This window comes from Sapajus apella, unplaced genomic scaffold (genome assembly GCF_009761245.1).
Source record: "Sapajus apella isolate SASKATOON/1434 unplaced genomic scaffold, GSC_monkey_1.0 scaffold44, whole genome shotgun sequence".
Classification (NCBI taxonomy): domain Eukaryota; kingdom Metazoa; phylum Chordata; class Mammalia; order Primates; family Cebidae; genus Sapajus; species Sapajus apella.
The window spans coordinates 1,321,716-1,333,935 of NW_022436984.1; the positions used below are offsets into that span (position 1 = coordinate 1,321,716).

Below are 12,220 nucleotides of genomic sequence, written 5' to 3' on the forward strand. Positions count from 1 at the left end.
GGCAATTAAAAAATACAAAACTTCCCTGTTGGTTGATGGCTAGGATGTAAGAGACCTTTTGACTTCAGAGTCTGGAATATGCTGGTGTCCATTCTGGCCCTGGTTACTTGGCAATGGATAGTGGAGGGTCAACTAAGAGAATACACATCTTCATTTAATTACAATGACTACACAACGATTGTGGTTCTTTGTGGCATGTTGCAGTGGAGGGGAAATAGAAGCAGAGAAAGAAAATAATATGGATGATATGCTCTTTGCTGTCACTACTTAATTTAAATAATAAATTTTGCCTTTATTATCTCTGGTTGCTCATAATTGACTTCTCTCTGGTACAGACTGACATCATTGACCACAGCTTTGCAGTGGAATGGATGCAGGATTTTGAGGCTTTCCAAGATGCCTTGAATCAAGAGACCACATACGTCAGCAACCTGACTCGTTCAATGAGCCTGGTGCTAGATGAGTTTTATAGCTCACTCAGGGTAAATTTTCTCTCCTGCTCACACTGACAGCCTCTCCAGATTACCTGTTAACCCACAGAACTGGCTTTGAACCTGGCTGAGAAAGGAAGCTTATTACCTATTGAAAAATAACTTTTAAATCATTGCTTATTAAAAATTGTAGAGTGTACAAGAATAAGATAGGGACCCCAACTTCAGTGTATGTAGTCTATTTGGGAGAGAAGGCTACACATAGAACTAAAACATATGATATATTGTAGTAAGTACTTTAAGAAAGGTTGGAAGGTGGGCCTGATGATTGTGAGGCAGCAGATCAAAATGACTGATTTTGGAGGTTGTAGCATTAGAGGTATGCTTTGAAGAAGGGTAAGATTTATGTAAGCAAAAGCGAGCGAGTTAATTGCCCAAGCAAAGGCATAGACAAAAAATTATAGAAAGTGATTTGGTTTGGTTTGTTAGGGAATAGATAATAAGTCTTATTAATTTTTCAGTTCTAATTATATCTTTATTTTTCTTTTTTCCTTTGGAGAGGAACTTGCTTTTTTACCCATGCTGGAGTGCAGTGACATGATCACAGCTCACTGCAGCCTTGACTTCCTAGACTCAAGGGATCCTCCTGCCTCAGTCTCCCAAAGTGCTGGGAGTATAGGTGTGGGCCACTGCACTTAGCCCATATCTTTCTTTTCCAATTTTTTATTTCCCACGGACTTATTTCCATGACTTTTGACTAGGTGTGCTGTTTTGTTCCTTTTTAGCCTGGCTTTTTGCCAAAAACTTCTCAAAGTATAAACCTCTTTTCATTAAGATTTTTTGACACTTGAACAAGTTAATATACATCATTAAGAAATATACAGTGGCCAGGCGCGGTGGCTCACGCCTGTAATCCCAGCACTTTGGGAGGCCGAGGCAGGTGGATCACGAGGTCAAGAGATCGAGACCATCCTGGTCAACATGGTGAAACCCCGTCTCTACCAAAACTACAAAAAATTAGCTGGGCATGGTGGCGCGTGCCTGTAGTCCCAGCTACTCAGGAGGCTGAGGCAGGAGAATTGCCTGAACCCAGGAGGCGGAGGTTGCAGTGAGCTGAGGTCGCGCCATTGCACTCCAGCCTGGGTAACAAGAGCGAAACTCTGTCTCAAAAAAGAGAAAAAAAAAAAAGAAATATACAGTGGTTTCTTTAGTGGTATTTATGATGCTTTTTGGCAGGTGGTGGGTGTCTCTGCTGTTCTGGGTACTGGATTAGATGAACTCTTTGTGCAAGTCACCAGTGCTGCTGAAGAGTATGAAAGGTGAGGATAAAGGAAAATTCTATCGATGACATTCTTAATGAGTCACAATTCTGATATGATAGCAGTTTTTCCAGGAAGAGCTTTATGTTTTCATGATGGATGTATTATATTTGCCTTCCATATGTGTATTGAATCAGGCCACACTTAGAAGTAAAACGTTCCCTTTAACTTTTTTTTTTTTTAATAGAAGTATAAATCTTCACTGTATTGAGTGATTAAGAGCGGGGATCATCCGACTTTTCTATAAAGAGCTAAATAGTAGATATCTCAGGCTTTGTGGACCATACAGTCTGTTTCAACTGCTGACTTCTGCCAGTGTAGGACAAAAGTGTCTTTAGACAGTTCGTAAATGAATGGGCTTGGCTGGTGTTACAGTAAAACATTATTTATGAAAACAGGCCGTGGGCTGGATTTGTCACAGAGGTTGTTGTGATGATTGAGAAAACGTATACAGCACTATCACAATTGCTAACATATAGCAAGCACATTTTATAATAAATGTTATAACTATTGTCATTGTTAATGCTGGAATTCCATTTAATTAAAGGAAAGTGGATTCAGAGCACCTATATGCTTTCCTTAGGCCCGTGGCATGATAGCCAGCTTATTAGCATGTGTCTTTGGCTTCATATTATGCAAGATCCTAACAACCACGTTTTGGTTTTCAGACATGTTATTTTGATTTTGATTCATTAGACATAAGGATGTTATCAAAACCTTAGCATAGACTCTTTCCTGTCTCCTTTCATTGTTGTTATGTTATATAAAGTACATAATTGTATGTTGCATGTCCTGAGCTCAACAGGCTTACCTTTTACTTATCTCAGCCTTTTATCTCTGATGAATGATGAGCTCCTTCATTATGTTCTCACCAGTATTAATCTTTCCAGCCCAGCAGTCAGGATTGCATCCCCTGGTTACAAGGTGGGAACAAGCACCTTGGCTTTTAATTCCATTAGGTAGACTCTGTCAGTAACTAAGATTTGTTACATCTGATGTTTTATTATTGTCAGAATCCTAGGAAAATAGAGGAGATAAGGGGCAGTGGGGAGTGGTTAGGATAGATGATTAAGCAATGGAATTGAGAAAGTGTTTCTCTTTGCAGGGAGTATCGGCCTGAATATGAACGTCTGAAAAAATCACTGGTAAGAAGGGAAGCCATTTGTATATTTTTATTTTTTATTTTTAAAACCAGAACATTTATTGCGTGACTAATCGGTGAAATCCTTAAGATGAACTGGATGCCGCAACAGCTGCCCTCTTGGGTTTAGGTGTTGTTCCTTCACGGAATCCATGCCTGAATCTGCGGTATACAATTTTTAGGTGCCTCATTCGACCAGTCCCGGTGGTATTTCGTCTTTTAGCCTTGGCACTCCAGTTATACTTTCTCTTGCGCTTGGCTGGGTAGCCACATTTGCCGCAGGTAGACTTCTGAAGGTGGTAGGCCTTAGAGCCACAGCGGCGGCACAACGTGTGCGTCTTATTACGACGCTTCCCAAACGATGACGTTCCCTTCGTCATATTGCTTCTGCGACCGGGACCAGAAAGACCGCCATTTGCATATTCTAAAAGGGACATTAAAAAAACCCAGCTCAATCCTGATGACATAAGTGCTTTTGTTTTGGTTATTATTGTTTTTTTATTTAATTAAAAAACCTTTTGTGGCTTTATTGAGGGTATAATTGGCTAATGAAGTTTCATGTATCTTACAAATAAGTCTCCTTAATTTTTCTTCCCTTTCAGAGGTCAATTTAAAGCTAGTTGTAGAATTTTGTTTAAGAATATAGTGGTGGTTCACAACTCCTTTTTTTGTTGTTGAGAAAGGATCTCACTCTGTTGCCCAGGCTAGAGTGCAATGGCACGATCATGGCTCACTGCAGCCTCAACCTGCTGGGCTTAAGTGATCCTCCCATCTCAGCCACCTGAGTCGGTAGGACAGCATGTGTGTACCACATCCTTGGCTAATTTTATTTTGTAAATTTTTTTGTACAGACAGGTCTTGCTATGTTGCCCAGGCTGGTATCAAATTCCTGAGCTTCTGTGATCCTCCCCTCTGGGCCTCCTGTCGTGCTGGATTACAGCATGAGCCACCATGCCCAGCCTTCTCTTATCCCAAATGATCAAGTGTCCTGCTTCCATAGGCTCATTGGGTCCTTTGTCTCTGAGCCTTCCTGTTATGTCTACTTCAGGGTTTTGTGTTTTTTCCCCATATAATAAAGTTTATTGTATCTTTTTTTTTTTTTTTTTTTTTCATTTTGTAGCCTGGGTATGAATAAAAAGTAATGCTTTCTATCTAGGCATTTTCCCTAGCCCGTTTAAATGTTCCAGATCAACCCTGGACTCAACTCAATAGTTTGAAATTGAGGGTTCTTTTGAAATGTTTTTGTGTTCAGTTTCTGAATCCTTTAAATCAGTGTGTAGAGCCCTCCAGTCTGAACTTCTGCTGTAGCCCAGGTCTATGCTGCTTAGTGTTTCTGTTGCTATACCAGATGTCCCTTATCTGCATCAGTTTTTATGTAGCCTCTGTATGTGTATAATTCTTCATCTCCACTGAGAAGTCTGGTATCTAATTTGGGGCTCCTTTTTGAATATGATGACATTTTTCTCTGTATATACAGGCAAATGCAGAGAGCCAACATCAGAGAGAACAACTAGAACGCCTTCGAAAAGATATGGGTTCTGTAGCCTTGGACGCAGGGACTACCAAAGGTATTTGAGGGCTTCTTGGTGTTAGGAACTAAAAAAAGGTTACACTTATTTCTACTCAGCAGGATTCTATTTATATATGAGAGAGAAAAAGAGAAAAAGATAAAGGAAATATGGTTTTATACATATATATACACACACACAACACACATATATGCATACATATATATCAAAAATAAAGGATTTGGAGAGGCAAACAACTGGAAATTTTATACAGCTATACCACTTTGGATTCCTCTTTCAGGAAGTTTTTGCTTTACTTTGGCAATATACTTGAGTGTGCTGTGGGTTTTTTTTGGGGGTGGGGTTTGTTTCTAACACTTTTAATTCTCCCCAATTTATTTATTTTTTTCATTAAAAATTTTTTTTTTTGAGATAGAGTCTCGCTCTGTCACCCAGGCTGGAATGCAGTGGCGCGATCTCGGCTCACTGCAACCTCTGTCTTCTGGGCTCAAGCGATTTTCCTGCCTCAGCCTCCTGAGGAGCTGGGACTACAGGCATGTGCCACCATGTTCGGCTAATTTTTTGGTATTTTTAGTAGAGACAGGGTTTCACCATGTTAGCCAGGATGGTCTGGAGCGCCTGACCTCGTCATCCACCCGCCTCCACCTCCCAAAGTGCTGGGATTACAGGAGTGAGCCACCGTACCTGGCCTCCAATTTTTTTTATAATTAAAAGTTCTTTTTTACAGTTTGACCTTAAAATTTCAGATTTACAGAAAAGTTACATAAATAATACAAATAATTGCCATAATTCTTCAGATTCCCAAAATGTCAACATTCTACCACATTTACTTTATTCTTTTCTCTGCCCCAGCCTCCCGAGTAGTTAGATCTACAGGTGTGTGCCACCATGGCTGGCTAGTTTTAACAACATTTTTAATAGAGACGAGGTCTCACAATGTTGTCCAAGCTGGTCTTGAACTCCTGGCCTCAAGCAGCCCTCCTGCCTTGACCTCCCAAAGTGTTGGGATCATAGGCATGAGCTACTGTCCCCAGCGCACTTTTTTTTTTCTTTTAACTTGCTTTGATGAGCAAAGACTATTTACTTTTATGCCTGTACCATTTTGTTTTCATTATGTAATTATGTTCAATATCTGCTAGGTCAGATTCTCCTCATAATTTTTATTTGGTTGTCCTTACATGGTCTTCCACATGAACTGAGCATCAATGTTAGTCCCCTAAAAAGCTTTTTGGTATTTTTGTTGGGATTATATGATATTCATAATTAATTTAGGGAGAAGTGACATCTCTATGATGTTCAGTCTTGCTGCCCAAGACCATGGAGTGTCTTTGTATTTGTCAGGTCTACTTGTGTCCTTCAGGAATGTTTATGGTTTTCCTCATGTAGGTTTTTCATATTTCTTTTTAAACTGTTTTTGTTGTTTTAGCCAACCTTTTTGACTAAGAGTTTTTGCCTGTTTCTTTTTAATTTTTTTTTTTTTTTTTTTTTTTTTTTTTGAGACGGAGTTTCGCTCTTGTTACCCAGGCTGGAGTGCAATGGCGCGATCTCGGCTCACCGCAACCTCCGCCTCCCGGGTTCAGGCAATTCTCCTGCGTCACCCTCTGAGTAGCTGGGATTACAGGCACGCACCACCATGCCCCGCTAATTTTTTGTATTTTTAGTGGAGACGGGGTTTCACCACATTGACCAGGATGGTCTCGATCTCTTGACCTCGTGATCCACCCGCCTCGGCCTCCCAAAGTGCTGGGATTACAGGCGTGAGCCACCGCGCCCGGCCTAATTTTTTTTTAAACAATTCATTTTTATTTGAGACAGGGTCTTGCTCTATCACCCAGACTGGAGCGTAGTGATGTGATCTTGGCTCACTGCAGCCTCCGCCTCCTGGGTTCAAGCTATTCTCCTGCCTAAGTCTCCTTAGTAGCTGGAAGTACAGGTGCCTGCCACTGTGCCTGGCTAAATTTTGTATTTTTAGTGGAGATGAGATTTTGCCATGTTAACCCAGGTTGGACTTGACCTCCTGGGCTCAAGTGATCTGCCCACCTCAGCCACTTAAAGTGCTGGGATTACAAGTGTGAGCCACTGCATCCAGCTTGAAATTTATGTATGAATGTATGTATGTGTGTATTTATTTTTGAGGCGGAATCTAGCTCTGTTGCTGGAGTGCAATGGTGCGATCTTGGCTCACTGCAACCTCTGCCTCCCAGGTTCAAGTGATTGTCGTGCCTCAGCCTCCCAAGTAGCTGGGACGACAGGTTCGCACCACCATGCCTGGCTAATTTTTGCATTTTTAGTAGAGGCAGAGTTTCTCCATGTTGGTGAGGCTGGTCTTGAATTCCTGACCTCAGATGATCTGCCCATCTCAGCCTCCCAGAGTGCTGGGATTACAGACATGAGCCACCATGACCAGCCAACTTTACTGAATTTTCAAAAATTTTTTGAGTTAGTTTTGTCATTGACTCTCCAGGGGTTTTTAGGTTAGTTTTCATTTAGCATGCCTTCCACCCTGACCCCTGTATATTGATGAACTGCCCTCAAGGTTCAGTTGCAAGTCTCTTGTAGCTTAGTGGATCCTGCAATCAAATTGACTGTACTTAAAAGAAAAGCTCCATTTATTTATTTATGGTAATAAATTGGGGCTGGGCACGGTGGCTCATGCCTGTAATCCCAGCACTTTGGGAGGCCGAGGCGGGCAGATCATGAGGTCAAGAGATTGAGACCGTCCTGGCCAACATGGTGAAACCCCGTCTCTACTAAAAATACAAAAAAATTAGCTGGGTGTGGTGGTGAACGCCTGTAGTCCCAGCTACACGGGAGGCTGAGGCAGGAGAATTGCTTAAGCGCGGGAGGCGGAGTGCCAGTGAGCCGAGGTGGCACCACTGCACTCCAGCCTGGCGCCTGATGATGGAGTGAGACTGTCTCAAAAAATAAAATAAAATAAATTGGGCATAATTTTTTTTTCTTCTTATCAGCAACACTAGCCTTTTGTTCTTCTGGGACATCTTTCTTAAAGGAGTGATGTTTCTGTTCATGAAAGTTATTGCTTTATTAAACAGCAAAGCTGAAAACAGACTGGGTTTACCAGTTAAGTGAACTCATTTGTGCCATCCTTGTTGCAAACCTTAGCAAAATACATTTTCATGTGCCACAGTCCTTTAGAATCACTTCTGAATATGTCAAGTGATTGTTAAAACTGCTGCTGCAAAGGGTCTGCTGTACTCCGCTAACCTGTTGTAGGGTGGGAGAGTTTAAGTAAATCATTTGAGGAAAGTCAAAAGTATAGTTGCATAATTGTTAGTTGGGCACAGAAATGAAGCATTTACTGTCAGCATGTCCTGTCATCCTCCTTTCTCACAGGCCCCATGAGATTTGTGCCAGTTGATGTTGCTGCCTCTGGCCACCCTTATTCCCTAGCCGAGCTCTCACAAGCCTCATAGGCTCCTGAAGAGAGAGTGGCCGTGTCCTCCCATGGCAGTAGTGAGTTGACTAGATTTTCTTCTCATTACTGGAGCTCAGCCCTTATTAGTTTTTCTGAATAGAGAATTTTACTTCTGTTAGTGTATTTGATTTTCTATTTTTCCCCTGCCTCCTCTTCTTAAATAATACCCTGGCTCCTCAATATCATTTCACCCTGTGTTTTCTGGGGTCTGAACTTACATTTCCACCAGGAGGCTTCCTTAGCACTCCACACTTTCACTGTGACTCACCAGCACACTGGATCTGTTCAGGTGTTTTTAGCTTTCATAGGAGAAACCATCATCACTCCTTCCAAGCTGTGAGCCAGTAAAAAGAATGATGCTACTACTAAGACAAGCTTCTTAAAAATTATTTCCCTCAGCTTAAAAAATGGGACTCCTGGCCGGGCGTGGTGGCTTACGACTGTAATCCAAGCACTTTGGAGGCCAAGGCGGGTGGATCACCTGAGGTCAGGAGTTCAAGACCAGCCTGACCAACATGAAACCCCATCTTTTAAAAAAAAGTAAAAAATGGGACTCCTAGAGTTGTTTGCCTTATGAAAGCACTTTGTGAACTAAGTATAGAAATGTTGAGTGGTATTAAGAATACATTTAGAAGAGGTCAGATCCTGCATTTATGTGTATCATGAGCACTTTCATCCTGCCAGTTTATGATCATGTTATTAGTGATTCCAAATCAACTTTTGAGGAGGCATATGCACTCATAGCTGTTTTTACTGTAGACAGCTTATCTCCTGTGCTGGACCCTTCTGAATTGATCCTGACTCGTGGAACCTTGGATGAAGAGGATGAGGAAGCAGACAGTGATACTGATGACATTGATCATAGAGGTGAGAGGTAGCTGAGGTGGCTCATGGCAACAGAGCATCTGCTTATCCTCACGTTGTTTGCCCAGGAGTTTCTTATTGTTAAGCATGTAACCAGTAGTAGTGGGGGAGAGGAGATGGTAAAGGATACAGCACCAGAAAAGAGTTCCCTTCATTGAAAGTTCCTGTCCTGCCTACTGGCGGGTTAATATTGAGCTGATTATAGGCCTTTCATTGGTCTTGTGTCTCCTTATCTTTAGGTCCTAACTTGGTTTGAGGGATCCAGGACTTTTGTTTGTTGTTATTAGGATTTTGTTTTAAGAATACGTAAGGGCTGGGTGTGGTGGCTCATGCCTGTAATCCCACAGCTTTAGGAGGCCAAGGCAGGAGGATTGCTTGAGGCCAGGAGTTCTAGACAATCCTGAGCAATATAGTGAGTCCCAGTCTCCACAAAAAAGAAAACAAAAATGGCTGGGCGTGGTTGCTCACAGCTGTAGTCCAAGCTGCTTGGGAGGCTGAGGTGGGTGAGTTGCTTGAGCCCAGGAATTTGAGGCTATAGTGAACCGTGATTGTGCTACGCACTCCAGCCTGGGCGACAAAGCAAGACTGTCTCTAAAAGAGGAATATATAGGTGGTATGGACTATGATAGAATGGCTCTGGAAACGCAAATTCCACTTGGCATGGTTTTATGGACTGTGAGCAGAATCTGATTATTATTTTTTGAGACAGGGTTTTGCTTTTGTCCTCCACGCTGGAGTGCAATGGCGTGATCTCGGCTCACTGCAACTTCTGCCACCCGGGTTCAAGCAATTCTCCCACTTCAGCCTCCTGAGTGGCTGGGACCACAGGTGTGTGCCACCACACCCAGTTAATTTTTTGTACTTTTAGTAGAGACAGGGTATCGCCATGTTGGCCAAGCTGGTCTCGAACTCCTGACCTCCAGTGATCCATCCACCTTGGCCTCCCAAAGGGATGGGATTATAGGTGTGAGCCACCGCACCCTGCCAGAATCTGACTCGTAAAACAACCATAGGCCAGGTGCGGTGGCTCACGCCTGTAATCCCAGCACTTTGGGAGGCCGAGTCGGGTGGATCACCTGATGCCAGGAGTTCGGGATCAGCCTGGCCAATATGGTGAAACCCTGTCTCTACTAAAAGTACAAAAAATTAGCCAGGCTTGATGGCGGGCACCTGTAACGCCAGTTACGCAGGAGGCTGAGGTGGGAGAATTGCTTGAACCTGGGAGGTGGAGGCTGCAGTGAGCCGAGAGTGCACCATTGCACTCCAGCTTGGGCAACAAGAGTGAAACTTGGTCTCAAAAAAAAGAAACAACCACAGGATTAAGGTCTAAGCTATAACCAAGAGCAAACCTTGGCCAGGCGCGGTGGCTCACACCAGTTATCCCAGCACTTTGGGAGGCTGGGGTGGGTGGATCACGAGGTTAAGAGTTCAAGACCAGCCTGGCCAAAATGGTGAAACCCCATCTCTACTAAAAATACAAAATTAGCCAGGTGGGGTGGCGAGCACCTGTAATCCCTGCTACTTGGGAGGCTGAGGCAGAGAGCTGCTTGAACGCAGGAGGTGGAGGTTGCAGCGAGCCAAGATTACACCACTGCACTTCTAGCCTGGGTGACAGAGCAAGACTCCATCTCAAGGGGAGAAAAAAAAAAGCAAACCTCGTTGTTCTTTGGCTGGGTTTTATATGTAAATTGCCTCATTTAATCAGATTTCTTAAGATGTAATTTACCAACAGTAAAACTCAACTTTTTGAGTATCTAGTTTGATGAACTTTAACAAACACATACTTTCTTGTAACCACCATCGCAGTTGAAATGTAGAACACTTACCTCGACCCCCAAAACTTCCTCATGCCCCTTGTTTTTCAGTCCCTGTCTTGAACACCCAGTGCCTGGCAACCACTGATACTACCTTTTCCAGAATGCCATACAAATAGAATCATAGTATTTAGCCTTTTACATTTGACTTTTTGGATTCAGTAGTATAGTCTATCCATGTTGTTGCATGTATCAGTAATAGGTTCTTTTTTTATTGCTGATAGTCTGTTATTGTGGATGTACCACAATTTGTTTAGCCATTCCCCAGTGGATTGATATTTGGGTGGATTTTAGCTGTTATGAGTAAAGTGACTATAAACATTTCCAAATAGATCTTTGTGTAGACATATGTTTTCATTTCTCTTGGTTAAAAATACCTACAAGTGGGACCTTATTTTAACTACTATGAAGGAGGTATTCTTTCTACTTAAACATTTTGGGCAGCATGATAGGGCATGCTTCTAGGAGACATTTCCTCTTGGAGAAAGGTGAGTACTTAGTTTCTTAGAAGTAACATACTGTTTTCTGATGGATGGGTGATTGGGGCTTTAATCAGTTTTGTCTAATGAAAGAGAATTGAAAAGGAATTGTCCTTTTTTCCTTGCAGTTACAGAGGAAAGCCATGAAGAGCCAGCATTCCAGAATTTTATGCAAGAATCGATGGCACAATACTGGAAAAGAAACAACAAATAGGACACCCTAGGACACTTCACTTGTTGCTAGAAGTCCAGAATTTTGGACCTCTGTGTGAAAGAACTATCCTTACCTCTGACTGGGGGCTACCATAAGGGACAATTTTCTTCAGGGTAGCAGAGTTTCTCTTATTAGAGAAATCTTGTGACTCAGATGAAGTCAGGGCGAGAAGACCCTTGGACCTGGCAGGTTAATGCTGATTATTCCTTGGCCCTTCCCCTGTATTTATGCAAGGAAGGATATACTGAGCTCATATTCTTCCAGCCCTACAACTTCAGGTTTTATCATTTGAACTCAAGTACTTTGGCTGCTGAGGAATGGAATCAAAAGAACATAGTCTCTTGGTGACCACTTCAGATCTCTTTTAGGCTGAGTATATAGCCTCTACTCGCCCCTCTCCTCCCCCCCCAGCTTCATGCCCTTGACCCTGCACCATGAGTTGCCCTCCTATTAGTAGCCAGGGAAAAGGGAAACATGAGTTTGTCCAGAACAGCGCCAGAGTATTCTTGGCAATCCACCAACGTTGGTATGAAATATGCCTCACACTGTATAGCTCATTATAGGACGCCAGGTTTGTTGAAGAAAGTGGGCAAGACATGATTGATGAATCAGAATCCTATTTCAGTGGTGACTTGGATAAAGAGTGTTTAATTTTAACTTTGTTGTAAGACTACTTGTCATGATTTCAAATTAGAAAATTATGTAATTGTGAATAGATTCACTTCTGTTCAACAGAGGCTTAAGGCCACATGTCCAAAGTTGTCTCAATAAGGAGGTGATATTTTACTAAAGTTTCCCGTGTGCACATACTGAGTAAATATAGAGCTAGTCCCAGTTTGTATTGTACTCTGAACTTAATGCAAAGTTTCCTTGGTGATTTACACAAAGGCCATGGATTTAGGTTCGAGGCACATTTCATACATAACAGCCATTATAAAGGTTTGCCTTGCCTCCACATTTTACAGTATCTTAAAACAGTACATTTCTTTCAGG

General features: G+C 42.3%; 2 protein-coding genes, 1 long non-coding RNA gene and 1 other non-coding gene across 5 annotated transcripts in view; 2 read left to right on the forward strand and 2 right to left on the reverse strand.

The window, feature by feature from the left end:
* The window catches only part of GPN1 (GPN-loop GTPase 1), a 23,175-nt gene extending 11,291 nt beyond the window's left edge, over positions 1-11,884 (forward strand). For both annotated transcript variants that reach the window (XM_032301363.1, XM_032301364.1), the window contains 6 exons: positions 336-482; positions 1,668-1,750; positions 2,856-2,895; positions 4,369-4,459; positions 8,616-8,723; positions 11,142-11,884. In XM_032301363.1, coding sequence (XP_032157254.1) covers positions 336-482; positions 1,668-1,750; positions 2,856-2,895; positions 4,369-4,459; positions 8,616-8,723; positions 11,142-11,227 — 555 coding nt within the window. In that variant the 3' untranslated portion in view covers positions 11,228-11,884. The remainder of the gene's footprint in view (positions 1-335; positions 483-1,667; positions 1,751-2,855; positions 2,896-4,368; positions 4,460-8,615; positions 8,724-11,141) is intronic.
* LOC116566802 (60S ribosomal protein L37) lies at positions 2,926-3,298 on the reverse strand. Its single transcript, XM_032301365.1, has one exon. It carries the CDS (start codon positions 3,269-3,271, stop codon positions 2,978-2,980), a length of 294 nt encoding a protein of 97 aa, XP_032157256.1. The 5' UTR covers positions 3,272-3,298; the 3' UTR covers positions 2,926-2,977.
* LOC116524358 lies at positions 4,004-4,110 on the reverse strand. Its single transcript, XR_004257301.1, has one exon. It is a non-coding gene; the product is annotated as a small nucleolar RNA SNORA36 family (small nucleolar RNA).
* LOC116566804 lies at positions 10,302-10,966 on the forward strand. The gene is made up of 2 exons (XR_004276014.1): positions 10,302-10,403; positions 10,538-10,966. It is a non-coding gene; the product is annotated as an uncharacterized LOC116566804 (long non-coding RNA).
* Positions 11,885-12,220: the final 336 nt, after the last annotated feature.

Bases quoted from the DNA above. Each gene is read 5' to 3' on its own strand.
- LOC116566802 (XM_032301365.1), bottom strand. From the start codon at position 3,271: ATGACGAAGGGAACGTCATCGTTTGGGAAGCGTCGTAATAAGACGCAC.